Source organism: Plectropomus leopardus, chromosome 12, assembly GCF_008729295.1.
Source record: "Plectropomus leopardus isolate mb chromosome 12, YSFRI_Pleo_2.0, whole genome shotgun sequence".
Lineage (NCBI taxonomy): Eukaryota > Metazoa > Chordata > Actinopteri > Perciformes > Serranidae > Plectropomus > Plectropomus leopardus.
This window is the reverse complement of record NC_056474.1, coordinates 2195448-2216051: the sequence shown is the minus strand read 5'-3', so window position 1 is coordinate 2216051 and position 20604 is coordinate 2195448. Positions and strand designations below refer to the sequence as shown.

Here is a 20604-nt window from a genome sequence, read left to right as displayed (position 1 = left end):
GCACATCTGCAAACACACTTACATCCACTCTGCATGTAAAGCACATTTCTTGTCATTTTATTGTTTCAGATCGCATGTTGGCCCAGGGCCGGCCCCAGACTTTTGCGGGCCCTAATCAGGATTCAATTTGTGGTCCCCCCCTCAGTGTAACACCTTTCAAGGCACTAATCAAACTTGTTTATTGTTTATCTTAGTTTAAGCACAAATGATGTACAAATAATGATGTAAAGACTTAAGTGAGACCTATTAGCAGCAACATAATATTTAAGGGGATAGTTAAGAGTCCTTTAAAGTAGGATTGTTTGAGGTATTTACCCATTAAGGGGATAGTTAAGAGTCTTTAAAGTAGGATTGTTTGAGGTATTTATCCATAATCACCAGGCTTGGGTTTCCATTAACCCTTAAATTGCACAAAACGAAATTGCAAATACAAAATACGCCTAATGGCAACATGTCAGTATCAAAAAAAAAACTCGCAAAAGAGTTTTACGCTTGCATGAGGTGGTATTTCAGGCAATTTTAAAAAGACATATCTTGCAAAATTGCAACGGAAACTTTTTTTTTTTTTTTTTTGGTTTTCCAGGTCACATGATGATATGGCTATGTGCCGCAGGAACTACAAGAGCTGTTATTGTATCACATAACTCTGAGAAAGTTGAGTGGATCATCCGGAAGTTTTGAATCCACAAGTCCAAAATCTTGGACTATTACACCCCAGAAATCCCTCATATGCGGCCGCTCCTACGTATAAGGGGCTCGCCTTTCCATTAGCCCTCCATAAGACGCCTACGTCACCTTGGATTGGAAATAATGTAACCAGTGTGGTGGCTGCAGTATAAATAACGCTGCTAATGTTTTGAACATCCATCGCCATGTTTCTTGGAGTGTTATCACCAGAGGAGAAGTCACAAAACGTCACTCAGTGGAAATGTCAATATCGCTTAAGTTTTGCAGAAGCCTGTAATGGAAACCCACCTACTGACGCCAAAAGCCACCTTTCGGGGCAGTACGATATGCCGCCGGGCAGAATCTCATGTGGCTGTATGATACGCCGACAGCCTATTTTTTTGGCCATGTGTTGTTAAGATGCTCATTAACTTCTCCCAGTATTTTTGAAAGAAATCAAACCAGTTTGCTCAAGTTTCAAAGGGTTAATCCTATGAAAGCATGTTTTGTCACCACAGAATTCTGGGAATGTTTGTTTTGTATGTGACTGTAAACTAACCAACCTAAATTGTGCTTTTTTTCTGTCTCTGATTTTATTTTGTCACTGTTTGTTGGCAAAAATGGCACAAAATGTTGACAGTTTATGTTTTGGAAGTTCAGTTTTTATTCGGTTAATGTCTCATGCTTATTAAAAAATCTTTTACAGACCTAACAAACTCGAACTGAGCTCGGCCGGCTCTGTTTTGGCTGCTGTGTGTATCAGAGTGTCCAGTTCGCTTGAATTCTGTGATGTGGCCTGCAGAGCTGCCAATGCGTTAAACAGCAACACCGCCGCTAATGTCTTATCCAGGCCGGGACACGGGAGGCGATGTCGGGAAGAGGGTTTTACATCCAAGTGCACATCCGCTACACGAGAGGCTATCAGTGCAGAGAGGGAGATGAAGGGGGTCGTTTGGGTCAGCTGAGTCTGGCAGGTGAAAGAGACTGAAGACGGATTAAAGTCTGATCAGATCTGGTCAGTCACTAGACGCTGCCTCTGCTGGACGTCCAAAAACATGTTTTTACAAGTTTTGACTTGTTGGTCCCTCATGCTGTTTAATCTTTTGAAACCTAGATTGTCATCAGTTTTCGTGCACTGTGTTCAAACGCCTTTCACAAGCTTTTTAACCCTTTGAAACCTGATAAAATTTGTTTGATTTCTTTAAAAAAAATTGGGAAAAAAGGCACTGGAACGCACATCCCACAAATTTCAAGAAATTACAATAAATTAGTTGCAAAAAAGGGGAAGGAAGTAAGAAAAATATTTTTTTTAAAAGGGAAAAATGCGAAAAAAAATTATTACCAATAATTTTTTATTTAAAATCCTCTTACAGAAAAAAGAATAAAAACACATTTAAAAATAATAAATTTTCAGCACTTTCGGGGTCTTTTTTTAACTCTTTGAAGCCTAAGAAAATTGATTTGATTTCTTTGAGAAAAAAAACCTGGGGAAAAAAAAGGCAATGACCAACTTGGCAAGAAATGTCCCATAAATTTCAAGAAATTAGTAAAAGGTGACTCGAGACTGAAAAATATTTAAAAAACTGGGGAAAAATTTCCAAAAACTATTTTTTATAATTACTTCTGGTTTTTTTTTTTTTTATTTTTGAATTTGGAATTATGTTACAGAAAAAAATAATTAATACATATTTTTAAAATAATTTTCAGCACATTTTCAGGTAATTTTTTTTTTTTTTTTTTTTTTTTTTAACTTTTTTTTCTAATTTTTAGGTAATTATCTTCTAACTTTTCAAATTTGTATTTTATTTTATTTAAAAAATCTAAATTTTGGGCCAATTAAACCAATTTTCCCATGTTTCACAGGGTTCATTTAACTTTATGCTGTGATCAGTCTCGAGGTGGTCGGAGGTGAAACAGCAGAGTGCAGAGAAAAAGAGGAGGAAGAGGAGGAAGAGGAGGAGGAGGAGGGCAGCTGCTGGCCAGAGTTATTACCCTCTGAAGCTGTTCTCTCTCTGTCTTGGCCTGAGAAGAGTTTTTCCTTAAAAAGAGAAGGAGTGAAGCAGTGTGTGTGTGTGTGTGTGTGTGTGTGTGTGTGTGTGTGTGTGTGTGTGTGTGTGTGTGTGTGTGTGTGTGTGTGTGAGATGGAGAGGGGGGGTTCTGGTCTCTCTTAAAAAGTGTGACTCATAGAATCGGAATGACCCTCCCTCCCAAATAAGAGTAAACCAGTCTCTCTCTCTCTGTTCCCTCTCTTCTTTTCTCTCTCTCTCTCTCTCTCTCTCTCTCTCTCTCTCTCACACACACACACACACACACACACACACACACACACACACACACACACACACACACACACACACACACACACACACACACTCTTTAATTTTTTCTTTCTTTATTTCTTTCACATGGACTGAAAGAGCGCTTCAGTCTGGGGGGATTTCTGTATAATCAGTTCCAAAATCAAAAACAGCTCTCCCAGCACTGCAGCAGCTTTTTCAGCTCTCGCTGTTCCACGAAAACACACACACACACACACACACACACACACACACACACACACACACACACACACACAACCACACGTTGATTCACTTTGTATGCAGAAATGTACAAAGACAAGAACAGCATGAAAACAAAGCATGTGCACACAATTGCACAAATCCACATCTGCACACGTCCATGCTATCTGCAGCAGAGACGACTGTGTAAGGGAGCGATTCCTGCACGTTTTTCACTGCAGCTCCCGAATCTGAAAAGCTGCAGAATAAACAAAAAGGAAATTGCATTCAACTTATGATAAGCTAACATTCACTCCTCTTTCCCTTTCTCCCTCTCTCTTTTCTGGAAGCTATCCCCCTCCTTTCCTCCAGATGTGCTTTCTGCTCAGACAAAGCAGCTGGGAGTCGTTACCTCAGTGCATCACACACACACACACACACACACACACACACACACATATACACACACACAAGGTCGTGCACACAACATGAACACATAGAGTACATGTGTTATGTCACTACCAGCGAAATTTGGTGGAGAAAAGGTTGTGTCCAGGTCTGAGAGTAAGAGTGAGCGGTCTAATCGACTTCAGAGGAGACGAGGGAGGAAGCTGGTCTCAGAAAAACTTCACAAGAGCCAAGACAAATTTCTGGGGAACAGTCCCACAGACACACACACACACACACACACACACACACACACACACAGATGCATACATGCACACATGCTGTAAATCATGCACAGAAAAATGCATCACCATGCAAGTGGGCACACCCATGCACACAAACAGAAAAAAAATAAAAACAAAACACACACACACACACACACACACACACACACACACACACACACACACACACACACACCGAGGCTCTGTGGAATGCGCCGATAAACGCAGTTTTGGCTCTAAATCTCCGAAAATGACCTAGACAGGAAGAGATGTATCAAACAAGGCAAACATACAGTGCATGTACATGCACCCGCACACACACACACACACACACACACACACACACACACACACACACACAGAGACACACACACACATACACACAGACACACACACACACACATACACACAGAGCAGATCAAAACAGTGTTTCAAAATCAGCACCACAGAAGAAAAATGTTCGGAAAATAAGTCAAACTGAGGCAGTTCCACTGAAATTCTGCCGCAGTCTGAGTGTGAACGTTTCATTTAAAACATGTGCGACACGTTGAAGTTTTCCCGGTTCTGCAGAATTTCTGCAAAAGACTCGAATCGCATGAAATGGACTCGAGTCAGATTTGAGTCACAAATTTGATGACTTTAGACTTGATGACATCAGAAAAGACAACTTGACTTGACTTGGACTTTAACCCTTTGAAACCTTTGCAAAAATGTCTGAATTTAGATGGAGGCGAAAAATTAGGTTTTTGGGGTTTTTTTTGAGAGACACACACACACACACACACACACACACACACACACACACACACACACACACACACACACACACACACACACACACACACACACACACACACACACACACACACTGGATAACCCTTTAAAACCCAGAGTGACATCACTTTCTTGTGCTGAAATTAATATTTTACAAATTGCAATAAATAAATAAATCATAACATAATGGAAAAATGTCTCTGTAATAAGAAAAAAAGAAGCCAGGACATAACTACATTTCTAATAATCAGAATTGCATATTTAAAACTATGTTACAAAATTATTAAAATTTTTAAGGACATTTTCCAGGTCCTTCAAAAAAATATATCTTTTAGTAATTTTCAGATTTTTTTTTGTACTTTCACTAATATATCTTTCTAATTAATTGCATATTGAGAATTAAGTTAAAGAATCATTAAAATTATTAAGCATTTTTTTCTCAGCCATTTCCTTGTTTTTATCACTTAAAAATAGTTTTACTAATTTTCAGATCATTTTCTTTTATTTTCACTAACTTCTTTCTAATTAATTGCAAACTGAAAATTATGTTATAAAATTATCAAAATTATTAAGCTTTTTTTCCAGGTCATTTCCTTGTTTTTTTGTAGTTGTTTTTTTTAACTTTAAAAAATATTTTTACTTATTATCAAATAATTTTCTTGAACTTTAACTCATTTTTTTCTAATTTTAGGGTCATTTCTTCTTTTGTTGTTCATTGCCTTCGTCTTTTTTCTCCGTTGGTTTTTTAAATATAGAAATCTAAAGTTTAGGACTTGACTTGGACTTTTCAGTCTCGACTTGGGACTTGACTCTGATTTGAGTGCTAAGACTTGAGGCTTACTTGTGATTTGGTCCGACGCCTGTTTTCTGCACATCCAGAGGTGAGGGGAAGACGTTTGTGGTGACACACCTGTGAGGAGGAAGTCTCTCTTCTCTCGACCGTCTTCATCAGGGGGATCGGAGGTCAGCGCTGCAGCCGCGAGAGATTTGTTGTTATTTAGCATCGTTCAGAACCCAATTATATCCCAAACAAACAAAAATACAGAAAACATTTTTTGTATTTTTATAACTTAATTTGCAATTTCATATATGTGCAGTTTAGGGATGAATGGAAACCTGCATGAAGCTACACTGTATGATGTTTCAGACAAATTCTTTCAATCAATAGCCCACTATAACGGTATATAACGGGATCTCAAATCAATTATGTCATTATATCAGGAAAACTCAATTTTGTCGTCCCGAGTTTAAGAAAATTATCCTGTTATTTGGGAAAATGCAAAAAAGAGAAAAAATGATGTAAAGCAGCTTAGAGCTTCCGTAGCTTTCTGCACACTCGGAGCTGGCGAGAGGATTGTTGCAGTGATAAACCTCCGAGGAGGAATCTGTTTTTCTGCTGACCCTCTTCATCAGAGCCATCAGAGGTCGCAGGAGCCAAAGAGAGTTTCAGCTGGAGGGCGCCTCAGCAGGTAGATACTCGCTGAGGGTTCGACTTGTGACTTGTATTTAGGCGTCTCTGCCTATTAAACCGTCGCTGCTGCGTCCAGTACTTAAATAATAAATCAGCTGCAGCCGCGGCCTTCACTCGGGGTCATTACAACACTTTACCCGCCGCTGGGATCAGAGGACGTGAGGTCAGCACTGAAGGTCAGCGCTGAAGGTCAGAAGGTGATGAGGTGACGGCGGTGTGAACACGTTCTCACGTTCGTGTGTTATTAACAGTTTAAATGCCAGCGTCAGCAGAGACTTTGCTCTCGAGCTGAAGGTCAGGAGTTGAACTGACGGGTCGTTTGAGGTAACTGCGGCAACCAAAAATAGTCTGAGGGACTGTTCCTTATTTTTCAGAAGAGGGGTGGATGGGGTGTGACTTTTTTTCTAGTTATTTGTTTTTTAATCCTCCCAAAAGCTACAAACAATTTTCCTTAAGCCTCCTGAGAGCCCTGGGACAATGCATAATGCAGCTGTTAAATTTTAAAAACTTTTATGTTTGAAAGTTAAAATTTAAAGGAAAAATCAAATGAAGTTGAAAAAAAAGCCTTGGGTTTTCACTCTTGTTGTACTTGCTGGTTAGTTTGTGCAAACAGTTTATTTTTGCCAAAATTATAAATGAGACTCGTAGATTAAAGTGATCCTGATGAAATATCAGTACTTTAGTGAAAGCCTGGATTAAAATCCCTTTTTTGTGTTGCATTTGGATGCCTTTTATTAAACACTTTTAACCCTAAGACAATTGGTTTATTTAAAAAATGTGGTACAAAAGGCAATGAGCAACTTGGCAAGTCATGTCCTAAAAATTGCAAGGAATTAGTAGATTTGGTAAATTATTATTTTTTTATTTAAGGCTTGAAAAAAATACTATATAAATAATAATCATAATAATTTATTAAAAATTGTGTTTCAAAATTATTTTAATTTTTAGGCTGTTTTCTTGTTTGTTTTATTTACTTTTATATTTTTAATTCATTAATTTAATTAATGCTAAATTTCATGTAATCTGCTTGTACTTTTCAAAAATTTCTTGTTAATTTTTGGATGATTTCTTCTTGACTTGCTCATTGTGTCATTTTCTAATGTTTGTGAAAGTTTGCCCACATTTCAAAGGGTTAAGCTCAGATTTGATTATGTTGTTGTTGTTTTTTTTTATTTCAATTTTTTCAGTCTCTGGTTGTGATAAATGAAGAAAACACATTTTATTTAAACATCGGCGGTAAAATAAATACAATATACAGCCATTTTTATTTTTAATCAGGATACTTTTTTGTGGACGCAGAAACGGAGAAATGGATTAAAAAATAACAACAACTTGTATTAAAAGACATTTTGAGTTTACATGAGATTTTTTTTGTTTTAATGAATCTTTAACCTTTTGAAACCTGGCATAACATTAGGTTTATTGTGCTACTTTCAGATGCTTTTACAAGTATTTAATCCTTTGAACCCTGAGCAAATTTGTGCAATTTATTTATTTTTTAAAAAAAAACATGGGGGGGTAAAGGCAATGAGCAACTTGATAATAAATCTTCCACAAATAGCGAGAAATTATTTTAAAAAGCTAGGGTCAAATGTCAAAGGGAAAACAAAAAAAAGCTAGGAAAAAAACTATATTATAATTATATATTTCAAAATTATGTTACAGAATTTGTAGAATTTGTATGCAGGGTTTTTCTTTCGGATATTTTTTTTTTCGATTATTTTACTTTCATTTCTCCTTAAAATGTTTTTCAGGTAATTTTGTTTGCACTTTTGATTAATTTCTTGCAATTTTTTTCATCATGACTCAAATTCTTCTTAATTTCTTAATCTCCGGAAAATACTATGTCAAAAACCTCTTAAAATAAATATTGTGTGAATCAATATAATGCATTATATTCTGCTTGTATCATTAGAAATACATTTCCCTTGTTCATTTCCTGTTGACGCTCAGATCCACTGTCCATTCCAATATATGCATATTTTGCAATAAATCCTCAGTAAAAGCAGTTTTTTGACATGTATGAGTAATAAAACATCTCATGTTTACTTCAAACACAGTTTTAAGACTACAAATGTACTTAAACAACATGATTTAAAGGGTTAAACTCACCTTGCTCTTCTTCCTTTCCTCATGGCTGTCCCTGCTTGTTCAAATTAGTCCACTTTAGATGATGTGGAGCGCTCTGATTGGCTCACAGACGTCTCATCTAATATGATGGTGGATTTAGGTGAAGTCAGGTGACAGTGATCGTAGATCTCGACCTCATAGAAAAGATCTGAATCTGTCGGTGAAGTTAGAGGATTTTAGGAAGTTTTCTGTTTTAGCTGCAGGTAAACAGTCAGAGAGCAAAAAAGGGCAAAATGCAGCATTTCAGATTCAAATGTAAACAGTAAACAGTAAACAGTAAACAGTAAACAGTAAACAGTAAACAGCGAGCAGTGCATGAGAGAGAGTTTTGGCCCAGATATCAGCCGGCTACGTTGGATCTCCCGAAATATCGGCTGCTGCCCCGAGGCTGTGTCGCCGTCAGACGATAGCACAGAGATGACGATGATGAAGTTGAGCAAACAACAACAATCATTTCCGAGTAAACAGCTGGAAATTGATTTTAATTACGGAGATATGTGAAACTATTAAACTTGTTTATCTCTGTGGCGGTTTTAAGCTGTAAAGCTTACAGACATGTAGTTAACCCTTTAGGGGCTGCTTTAATATCACACAAACTTGTATCGCTCTGCACGCAAAACGCACTTTTGAAAGTAAAGCTTCAAAAAAATTATTATAAACCAACATCAGTCCTAATTATAAATGTCAAATATTCATTAATTTCGGGAATTTTAACCCTTTAAATGCCAGGTTTTTGTCATCATGCCAATATGTTTTTAGATGAGTTTTTCTTTTTCTTTTTTATAAGTATTATAATTTTTAAGCGCTTTTTCCAGGTCCTCTCCTTTATTTAATCTTTTTCCCAGGTAATTTTCTTGTACTTTCTTTACTAAATTCTTGCTCATTTTTAGGTCATTTCTTTTGTTGCTCATTACCTTCTACAATAAAACTACACATTAATATGATTGTCTACTTTCATTGAGTTCAGTTTTTGACCAACGTCAGTTTTAATCTTAAATATCAAATATCCATTGCTGTTCAGAATTTTAACCCTTTCAATGGCAGGTTTTTGTCATGATGCAAATATGTTTTAGATGAAAAATCAATTTAATTTGAATTACAGTTTTTGAAGCACTTTTCCCAGGTCCTTTCATTTATTATTTTTTAAAATTATATATATTTGTTTTTTTTTAAAAATTTTTTAAGGTAATTTTCTTGTACTTTTTTTTACTTAATTCTTGCTCATTTTTAGGTCATTTCTTTTGTTGTGCGTTCCTGTCCTATCTCTCAAAGAGATCAAGCAAATTTGCAGAGGTTTGAGACGTGGGAGGATTCGATCTATCCTGGATTTGGAAGCCAAAGATTTGTGTGTGTGTGTGTGTGTGTGTGTGTGTGTGTATGTGTGTGTGTGGACAAAATTGAGCAGAGACACTTTGGTGTAGCAACCTTTATTGAAGGAGCTCTTACAACACGACTGAGGTTTTGCGTCCTCAGGTAAAAATATCTTCTTTAACGACATGGGTAGAGACGGATACGCTGAGACTAATAGCACCACAGATAATATCAACAGCACAGCGACGCGGAGCCGCTGACGACAGCCGAACTGAAGGTGTGGAAATGTAAAGGTACAAACCGTCTTCTGCGTGCGTGTGTGTGTGAGTCCCATTAAGTTTCTTTTCCAGCCTTCAAACCTGACAGATGTTTTCCTACCTCACTGATGAAGCACGAAGGTGTGTGTGTGTGTGTGTATGTGTGTGTGTGTGTGTGTGTGGCCAAAGATGAACAGCTTTGTGTCATTTGAACCAGTGACCTGAGCACAACTGTTTATAGAACAATCGCCTGAGGCTACACATAAAAAAAAACACATCTACATACGTGTAATTGATGTGCTGTCACACACACACACACACACACAGACACAGACACACACAGACACACACTCGGGCAGAGTCACACATGTTGAGTCCAGCTGTCACGTCCTCATTAGTACCAGGTGAAGTGCTGACGGGTTTGTTTGCCTGATGTCATTTCCTGTTTCGAACAGAACTTTCAAGTGATGTCGGGTGAGTTTTCACAGAGTTTGGGAGAAACTTTCGAACTGACCTTTTAATTTCGCTTTAAAGGGGCGCAGCCCAAAATACAGCTGAAGGGCCAATCATGAGCCAGCTGTCTTTATTAAAGGGAAAATTCCCAAACTTTTATATCGATCTCCACTCAGTGTTAACGGTGACGGTGCTGTATAGAGAACGCTGAGTTTGCAGCTGTAAAATCTGTCGCTCTTCCTGCATCCAGTGACGACGTTTGACGTGATAGAGACTTCGTTTACACGCACGCTGAGGGGCTGTTTACACGGAAACGACTCCTGCATCAAACTTTTGTTGCGGTTTGGGGCCTAAAAACACTTGAAACTGTCTTTTGAAAGCACCACTCCGTCTGCCGCCGTGTAAACAGGCGATGATCCTGCGGCCAAACTTCACGCTCACGTGTGCTCTTCTTCTGGGGTGTGTCATTACAATTTTATAGCGCCCCTACTGGCCTGGCTTGCATACTACAACGTTTTTGGCCGTTTTTGCGGAACACAGATTTTTTTAAAAGTGGAAAGAAAAAACTTTTCCATTTCTAGTAAAGCTGTTCTCGTCTTAATGTGGCCTAATATTCGACTATTACTCCAGATACGACTGTGTCTGAATTTGAATTCGCTCATGTGCACAACATATTCCACTTTGATAATCTGAATTAGGCTTTTTTCCAAGTTTAGTGCTTTCCGATCACGAAATGTGGCATATCGTGGTATTATTGGGTGTTAAAAGCATTCTTTGGACACATTTGGAATATGTTGGGGTTTTTATTGCAGTTTGTACGTCGCACATCCATTTCTAAACATAGGGGAGCGACGAGAAGCAAAAAACGGAAATATTTTGTGCACGTGAAGGTTGTCAGTGACGTAGTTTCACCTTCAGGTAGCTAGGCGGCGTGCTGCAGATGACCCTCAAAAATAAAAAGTCTTCGTTCTATTTGCTCATTTTGCAAACTAGCTTTGTTTCCAACTGCAGAAAAGGCTGTGCAATGCATCATGGTACATGTAGGCACAGAATACTCAGCTTTTTTGCGCAGTACAGCAGGCGCTAAAGGATTTATTGCTTCAGCAGACTACAATTACCATAAACACTGACTGGATCTCTGCATAAAAAGCTGCAGATTTCTCCTCAAGTAAAACAAGCACGTGTCACAGAATTTGTATGTATTTTTTTGGTTTTCTTACGTCACAAAACACAAACCCGACACCACTTGAAAGAGTTGTAAGAGCTAAAAAGATGAGTCCACATTAAACCCTAAAAACAAATTCTTCAGAAGACGGGAGCTTCAGTCCTGGAGAGACAACAGATCAGCTCACATGATGAGAGTCGAGGGTCCAGAGCGGCCGAAAGTGATGCAGAATACCTGAGTGCAAATCAGCCCAATGTTTTTAAACGCTGTGGTGATCGCTGGCGGCTCTCCAGGACTGAAGCAACGCCTTCGAAAGAGGGACTTTTTTTACCCTGAACGTTGCTTGCCAGGCAGTAATTCCTCACAGTTGTGTGCTGTCACAAAGAGCTCTAAATCTCCAAAAAAGGTTTAGGTTAGCACCATGACTTAGTCGAATGGTCCCAGTAGAGGAGGTGGAAAACTGCACAGACGGAGATATTCTGCCTCGGCTGCTCAGCTCAGGGTAAAAAAAAAGTCCCTGTGGAATTGAAGACATTTCCGTTTGTCTGCCACACAATCATTTGTCGTTTTGTGACATTTCTCTCTTTTTTTTCTTTAAAGAATTCGAACACAGTGTTTGGTAAATGAGTGAATATTCATATTGGGACTAAAAATCTAAAGCGTGTTGCTGTTCAGGGCATGGACACCCTGCGGGAGACGGTTTGGTGGAAGACGCCGCGGAGCAGGGAGGCGTAGTCTGGGACGCGGAACAGGTGGCGCTGGGCGTAGGTGATATCCTCCGGCCGCCCCCGGCTCACCAGCGTGCGCAGGTTGGCCTCGTTGACTTGGCTGCCGACGGCGATGACGAACAGCTCCACTTTGGCGTCCGCCACCTCAGCGACGCGCTTCTCCAGCTGCGGCAGGGTGATGGCTTGAGACCGGCCGTCAGAGAACAGCACCAGCTTCTTCTTTGCTCCCGCGGCGTCCCCACGGCCGCCGCTGCGTAAACTCTTAACGGCGAATTCCATGGCCTCCAACACGTTGGTGCCCTCGTTCTGGAAGGCGGCCTGTCGGGTCTGATCCACCAGCAGGGTGAGGTTGGTCGTTAGGTCCTGCTCCATGCGGGCGTCTCGGCTGTACTGGCCCAGACCGACTCTGACGTTGGCTCGGCCCTCTTTTGGGGCGGTCAGGAAACGGTCGGCCAGACGCTCGACAAAGATTTTGCTCGTTTCGAAGTTCTTCTGGCCCACGCTGGCCGAGCTGTCCATCATCATCAAAATATTGGCGCTTTCAGTGAAAGAGACTGAAACACACACACAGAAAATATCGGATCAACAGCTGTTTCCAGCATCACTTTTCTTTTGCAAACGTATTTTAAGCCTTTGAACTCTGAGAAAACGGGTTTCATTTCCTTTAAAAAGATTTTAAAAAAGGCAATGATAAACTTTGTAAGAAATGATACATACATACATACATTTAGAAATATATATTTTTTAAGAAAACTTGGAAAAGGTGTCCGTAAAACTACTTTTTTAAATCATCCATATTTTATATTAAAAATTATGTTACATGATGATTGTTGTTTTAAGTACTTTTCCAAGTCAATCTTGTTTGTTTTTTTCTGTTACATGTTTTTTTCTACTGTGTCATTGGCTATCATAAAAGGCACTATATAAAGCTAAGATATTATTATTAAAACTTTCCTTTTTAACCCATTTTTACAGATTTACAGATTTTGTGCTTTTTTAAAAAAACGAATTTCTTGCTAAATTTTGGGTCATTTCTTCTTAAGATGCCCACTTCCCACATTTTTGAAAGAAATGTAGCCAATTTGCTCAGGTTTCAAAGGGTTAATGAGTAATGAGAGCAACAAAGACACACAACTAATTATTTTTTTAATTCACTCGTACATTTTACATTATTATTAAAGACTGAATGTGAAAAAAGAGATAAAATGTGACTATAGATATGAATTATGGTAAACAGCAGTAAGATAATAAACATTTGACACAATGAACCAAATGTAAACTTTCATTACTGAAAAAGAAAAACAGACTTACTGGGACATTTGTAGTCTGGGCATCTCTTTTCTGAGTGAGAGAAGAACAAAGGGTTAATAAATCAGTTTATTTGGGGTTGGAAGCAGTGTTCATTTCAGCAGCTGTTTGGGATTTTAAAAAAAATGCTTAGAAATTTAAGTCAATTCAGGTGATTGTAAAATAAAAAAACATACTTATTATATAATAATCAATTTCTGCCAATATATCCTCCTGTAGTCTACACACTGGACTTTAAGAAACACAATAATAACTTAATTTCAGCCTGAATTCTTTCTAAATCTGCAACATGTTAGTCTGGAGCTTTAAACTGGGCTCACAGCTCGGGTTAATCGCTCACTTTGCTCTGGTGTGAGTGTTTTTGCAGGCTAGTGAAACATCCAGGCACCGACTATTTCCTGGTGTTTACCAACTGACCGATCTCGTGCTACTCATACGAACATTTTAGCTCCATCTTGTCTCATCGGTAAAAACCAAATATACATTTTGTCACAGTTTTTACTTTTAAAGATCATTTTTTTAGCTCATTAATGTCTCATCTCTGAAAGGAAAAATAGTCATTGATGAATATTTTTCGTCGTAGTTTTTGAAACCAAAATTAACACTAGTTGGTACAGAATATTTACTTGATTGAAACTGTGTGTGTGTGTGTGTGTGTGTGTGTGTGTGTGTGTGTGTGTGTGTGTGTGTAACCCCGNTACATTTTGTCACAGTTTTTACTTTTAAAGATCATTTTTTTAGCTCATTAATGTCTCATCTCTGAAAGGAAAAATAGTCATTGATGAATATTTTTCGTCGTAGTTTTTGAAACCAAAATTAACACTAGTTGGTACAGAATATTTACTTGATTGAAACTGTGTGTGTGTGTGTGTGTGTGTGTGTGTGTGTGTGTGTGTGTGTGTGTGTGTGTGTGTGTACCTAGGCAGATTCTGGATGTGAGGTTCTGCAGGAAAGTGTCCTCGAGCAGCACGGCATAGTTGTCCAGCACGATGGAAAAACCTGGTTTGGGATCGCTCTTACAAACCAGCTCTCCCAGCTGCTCCTGGTTGGGCTCGCGGCCGGAGTAGTCCTTCACTCCCAAACCGCCCACCTGCGCCGCAAAAGAAGACGCTTTCAGATTAAAAAATACTTGTTTTTCAGTTTTGGTTTTTATAGTTTCCTTCAAACACCAAAAACAGCAATATTACAACTTTTACATAAATTACTCACTTAATCCCAAGAATGACAAAAAAGACTATAATAATTAAAATAAATATAAATACAACTGAATAAGTTGAAACATTAAAACAGTAGACAGTACATTTTGAAAAAGCACCTACATAATTATGTACAAATTTAGAAAAAGAAGGGTTACATTACTGAGAAGAAAAAATATACCAATATTACTACTACATACTAAATAAATAAATAAAAATAAATAAATAAATAAATAAATAAATAAATAAATAAATAACAATTTTAAAAAAATACCCCATACCCCCCCCCAAAAATGAAATAATAAAAATAAATAAATAAAAATATTTCAGTTTTATATGTGGCAGGAATGATTGCCTTTGCCACATTCAGGAGTTGTTTACTCACCCGGAGGTCTTTACCGCAGAGAACGTTGAGGGGAACTTTGTCCCTGATGATATCAGAACGTCCGTCTGTGAGNAAAAAATACCCCCCCCCAATATAGGAAAAAAAAAAACAAAAAAATAAAAATATTTCAGTTTTATATGTGGCAGGAATGATTGCCTTTGCCACATTCAGGAGTTGTTTACTCACCCGGAGGTCTTTACCGCAGAGAACGTTGAGGGGAACTTTGTCCCTGATGATATCAGAACGTCCGTCTGTGAGAACGAGCACGACTTTGTTCTCATGCGTCATCAGTTTGATCGTGTTGGACAGAGCGAATTCAAGGGCCTCGCCTGTGTACGTGGCCTCGGCCAGCCAGTGCAACTCTCTCACTTTTCTGTAAACACACACAAATCAAATCGAAGACTTTTTAGGAAAATAAATGACATAAACAAAACACTCCAACATATGCAAATACTGCTGCTTTGCCACAAATGCCAGGATTGATATGCATTTCATTTTCCAGTGGAGTTAAATGAGTCTGCATTGTATTTCTTTTGTGACAAACTGTAGTATTAAAGTTGTGTTTGATGTTATATGTTTCTCTAGTTATATTCATGTTTGCTGAAAATGTATCTGAAAGTTAAATAAAATCCCAAATCTGAAAACTTTATCTACAGAACCAGAGTTTGTGAACAAAATATTATACAAATGTCACATGTTGAGTATAAAGTATCAAGTAAATACACAAATACGCAGCTAAAGGTGCCTCTGTTTGGGGATATTTGATGCTCAGATTCCTGACTAAAGTGCAGTATTTGGTGATTTGGGAGTGAGAACTGGCTGTCCTTCCTTGAATAAAATAAAATCAGATCAACTCACTGCTTGAATTCATTGAGGGTGGCAGCGTGGGTGCCCAGGCGAACAACTTCTTGGGCTTTGGATCCACTGTACTGGACCACGCTGAGCCCGGACTCATTACCTGCAAACTGGAAGAGAAGCATTTCATGGTGAGTGTGTGTTTTGGTTTGTGTGTGTTATGTCTGCGAGCATGTGTTTTCCTCCGTCAACATTTCTGCGTCCCACCCATCCTGACTAATTATATCCACACTGGGAGAGGAGAGTCATTGGAGAGACATAAAAGCAAGCTGCAAAACCCAAGACAATATTTTTTCATTCACACTCTCTATTTTGAGGTTTTGTTCTCAGTGCAGCTTTTCCCTAACATTTCCTAAGAGTTTTGGGGGGTAATTTTGAATTAACAACACAATCCACAAAGGTCAAATACTGGCCGTCTCACAGAGGCTGTGCAGACATGGATGAATATGAAACACAGTGGAGTCAGAGTGAATTCAGACGTTACCTTGAGCTGCTGGTCTTTGGTCAGTCTGTCTATGACTGTGATGATAAAGTCTTTAGCGAGAGCAAAGTTTGAGTCTCCGATACTCTCTGAGCTGTCCACGATGAACGCCAGGTCCATAGGCGCGCACTTACACTCTGGAGACAAACATTCACAAACCACAAAGAGTCAAAACCATCGAACTTTGTAACATCACGATGACGAGGAATGTGTTTGAGCACAAACTTACCACAACAAGCTGCGACCAAATTCAGAGAGGATGCAAAGAAAAGAAAGAATATTAATTAAAAGGATACTTTGCAGATTTTCAGTCAGCGTATTATCTTAACAGTGGGAGCAGAATGTGTAAATGAACTACGTAAAACTTTATTTCTCGGCTTGTTTTCGTACAGGCAACTCGCAGCAGCAGCGGATTAGGAGGTAATATTTCCCTGGGCGCAGACATGCAAAAGGGCCCACCACGTATTTTTGTTGTTGTTTTGTGTCTTTTTGGGGTCATTTTGTGTCTGTAGTGTCGTTGCATCTCTCTGTAGTCATTTTATATCTCTTTGTATATTTCTGTGACTTTTTTTGGTCATTTTTTGTCTCTTTGTAATCCTTTTGTATCTCTTTTTTCTGTGTTTCTGTGCGTCTCTCTTGGTTATTTTTGTAGTTCCTTTGGGTGTCTTCGTCTTTGTTTTTTTTGTCTCAGGGTCACTTTGTGTCTCTGAAGTATACACTTGTTTTGTGTCTTTGTAGCGGTTTTGTGTCTCTTTGAGGTATATTTGTCTCTTTTGTCTTTCTGGTAATTTTGTCTCTTTGTTGTCATTTTGTGCGTCTTTGCAGTTCCTTTGTATGTCTTTTTTGGTCATTTTGTGTCTCTTTGTAATTCACCGTTGTCGTTTTGTGCCTCTTTAAAGTCAATTTGTGTCTCCAAGAGGTGTATTTGTGTCTGTTTTAGTCGTGTTGCGTCTCTTTGTAGTCATTATGTGTCTTGTTGTTTTCTTGTGAGTCTTTCTTGTTGTTTTGTGTCTCTTTCGAGGTAGATTTGTGTTTCTTTGTATTCAATTTGTGTCCCTTTGGAGTGATTTTTTGTCTTTTTTTGGTCATGTTGTGTCACTTTGTAGTTGTTTTGTGTCTCTTTGTAGTTCCTTTGTATGTTTTTGTGGTCATTTTGAGTCTCATTCTGGTTGGTAAGTGTAAATTTGAAAGACATTTTGCAGGTGAAGCCCTCGGGGCCCCTGACTCTTGCCCTATAGGCCCACTCCATGACCAGCGGCAGCATTTACTGGTCTGGTGCATCGCACTACTTTCTTCTAGTTGTAGGTTTTCTACCTCTTGAGCAAAACTGAATGCCACAGCCTTTTTTTTGACTAATCCTGCACCAAATTCACAAGCACTAGTGACTTTTTGCTGCATAAACAGTTTTCTAACTATTTTCCCAGCAATCAGATCCCTCTTTAATTGTTCAGGAAAAACACAACATAACCTGTGTAACCTTCACATTCTTCAGGCTTCTTTTTGCTTATCGGCGATTAACATGGAGTGCATGCATGTTCATTTCTGTGCGTGTGTCTTTCAGCGTGCACATATGTTGAGCGTTTAACTTACAGCAGAGCTTCATGATGATATCCAGAATTTCACATTCCTGAAGAGAGAGAGGTGGAGCGCACGTTACAGCACAGCAACGCACTGTTAAAATCACATTATGTAACTGCATGTAGACGAGACGGTTTCATGCTGCTCCGGCAAAAAAAAAAAACATGACAATGGTGATATTTTACTCCCAGGACTGGTCGGTGGGAGGCTGAGGGGGTTTTTTTTGTTGAGGAAATTGAATGTGTGGCTTTGGACTGAACATACAGTATCGGTTTCAGAGTCAAAGCCAGTGCAGCCCCGAGGAGGAATTAAGTCTGTCATGCTTAGCCGAACGGTCCTGTGGCGAAAATGAGGGCGAGGGTTCAGATTTAATGGACTGATTGCAGTTTTTTTTAGATACTCACATCAGTTCCTGGTGGTCCAGGAGGCCCAGGAGGTCCCTGAAAAGGAAGAAAGAAGGAGTGAGAAAAGAAGATAGTGGGACTGAATGATTCATCCTCTTGATAGATGTTTATCTGTTCAAAAAAAAAAAATCTGGCCAGACTAAAGTTTATCTGGTCTGACTTCAAGATGACAGAGCAAATCCTGGAAGATTTTCTATTTCAACCGGAATTTTTTAAAAAAAAGAAAAAAAGGTGATTCTTTGGAAAAACCATTACTGCAAACCAGAATCCCTCAGTCACTGAAAAACCACATCCACACCCACACATTTGTGTGCGCTGCTATCTCTCTGCAACAACATGTGGATCTTCCAAAAAAGTTTGTTGCCACAGCATTTTGTTTTTTTCGCCTGGCTGCAGAAAAAAAACATCTGTTTTGTTTTAACAGACATTAAACTCAGTTTAACGGCATTCTTCTCTGTGACAAAGACGCCAGCGTAGCTTGCATGTGTGCACACAGGCAAACACACACACACACACACACACACAAGAGAACGAAAGAGAGACGGACGTTAATTGTAGTTGTGAGAAACTGTCCCGAGAACACATGACGCAAACTGTTTGTACAGAAAAATGAAGCGGAGACACAAGCCAGAGGTGAGGGCAGGAGGGAGGAGGAGGAGAGACTGAATGTAGGGAAAGTGTGAGAGTTTGAGGACTCTGAGAACATGTCTTCATGCTCAGCGTTATATTTAGATCCAAACTTTCTTCATCTTTTCAAACGATCCAATACCACAAGCGTTCCCTCGCCAGTTGGTGAGGGGGAATTACATTATCTTTCCAACGAACTGCGATGCAAACTGAGGGATGCCATTTTTTTATGTTTTTGAATGTGGTTTGATGTTGAGTGGTGAGAACAGCGAACCACAGCTCGGTTACTGGACGTCTGTGAGATCTGCAGAGACCTCTGCTTAAAGATAAAGAAACACACAACACTGAGGTTTAATTTGCTCTTGTAAGCCCACTTTACTAAAAGTCTGGTGATAATCTGTATTTCAATATTTAGTGTCAACAAATCCCCAAAGACCAGCTGTGAGAACTTATCAATTAAATTAATTAGAGTCTGTATAAAGTGAATTCAGAGATTTGTTTCAAAACACAATATAAATGTTGGAAACTGATTGTTGAAAACATGTTACAGAGGCCTTTTACTGTATGGTACTGATGTGGAGTTAGACGGTTGGCTCATCATGTTCCTGTTTTAAATTTTTTTGGCGGGCCTAAGACCATAGCTCGATGACTCACTGGAGCTACACTCAGCATAACCCCGCCCCTGATAATGTAGCAGTATAAAAATGAGAAGCATCATTAGCATAGCCCCGTGATTGGGCGTGGCCTCCGCTCCTCCAGTGGACACGCCCCCCAGCGTTTCAGATCAGAGAATACTGAGCATTTTTTCATTCAAATTTGGTCAGGTATTAGTAACGAATCTTTCTCTGATGTGACAAACGCAGAACACATTTTAATAATCACTTTATATGAACTTTAAAATCTAAACTTTAAAACATTTCATAATCGGTTAGTGATGTTTATGTTATGATGCACAGCATGAGTCATACTTTATATCATACTTGTCATTGCATAACTTGCACTAGTTTTTATCTGTAGTGTTTACAGCTATTTATTTATTGCAGCTTACTGCATTTATTGCACTCATGTCTTCTCAGGTTACTAGTCTAATTTAATGGGTACAGTTACTTCCTTTTATCTTATTTTACTCATAGTTTTAAGTTATTTTGATTTTAGTACTCGACGTGCCTCACTACTTGCCCTTCAGGGAGGAATAAAGTGTTTTGAATTAAACTGAACTGAATTGAACTGAATTGAACTGAATGTGCTGTGGAAAAATCTCCTTCAGGAATTTGCAAATCCTAGGATAGCGAAGGAACGACTCGCCCTCCTCTCCCTACGATTCAATCATTGCCTTGATTGGTTGGATTGGATTATTTTGAAATCTCCTCTAAACTACAATAAACTACAAAAATATGAAATGATTAAATGAGCTACAGGTGCACATAGAGTAGCCTTACAATAAGGTTACAGAAACTACTCTTATAATAAAGTTTAATAAAGTACTGTTACAGTAAAGTTAAATAAAGTGTTGTAATTAATCTAAGCAGAACTCACGGTGCTTTTATTTTGAAGGACCCATCTCGTCTTGAGCCAAGTGTTGATGTTTTTGCCGTGGTTGCAAAACGTGTAAGTATCATAAATGTTTATTTGCCACAAAGCTTATT

At 38.7% G+C, this 20604-nt stretch overlaps 1 protein-coding gene and 1 long non-coding RNA gene across 2 annotated transcripts in view; both read right to left on the bottom strand.

Annotated features, from left to right (window-relative positions):
- Positions 1-1421: 1421 nt before the first annotated feature.
- Positions 1422-8280, bottom strand: LOC121951096. The gene is made up of 3 exons (XR_006106381.1): positions 8193-8280; positions 5451-5579; positions 1422-1650 (listed from the first exon to the last, which is right to left on the bottom strand). It is a non-coding gene; the product is annotated as an uncharacterized LOC121951096 (long non-coding RNA).
- Positions 8281-9621: 1341 nt separating this feature from the next.
- The window catches only part of col6a1 (collagen, type VI, alpha 1), a 31368-nt gene continuing 20385 nt past the window's right edge, over positions 9622-20604 (bottom strand). Inside the window, exons 22-31 of the mRNA XM_042497422.1 lie at positions 18332-18367; positions 17940-17976; positions 16579-16587; positions 16353-16486; positions 15872-15978; positions 15272-15386; positions 15014-15085; positions 14351-14522; positions 13436-13465; positions 9622-12678 (exon numbers count right to left, since the gene is read on the bottom strand). Coding sequence (XP_042353356.1) covers positions 12068-12678; positions 13436-13465; positions 14351-14522; positions 15014-15085; positions 15272-15386; positions 15872-15978; positions 16353-16486; positions 16579-16587; positions 17940-17976; positions 18332-18367 — 1323 coding nt within the window. The 3' untranslated portion in view covers positions 9622-12067. The remainder of the gene's footprint in view (positions 12679-13435; positions 13466-14350; positions 14523-15013; positions 15086-15271; positions 15387-15871; positions 15979-16352; positions 16487-16578; positions 16588-17939; positions 17977-18331; positions 18368-20604) is intronic.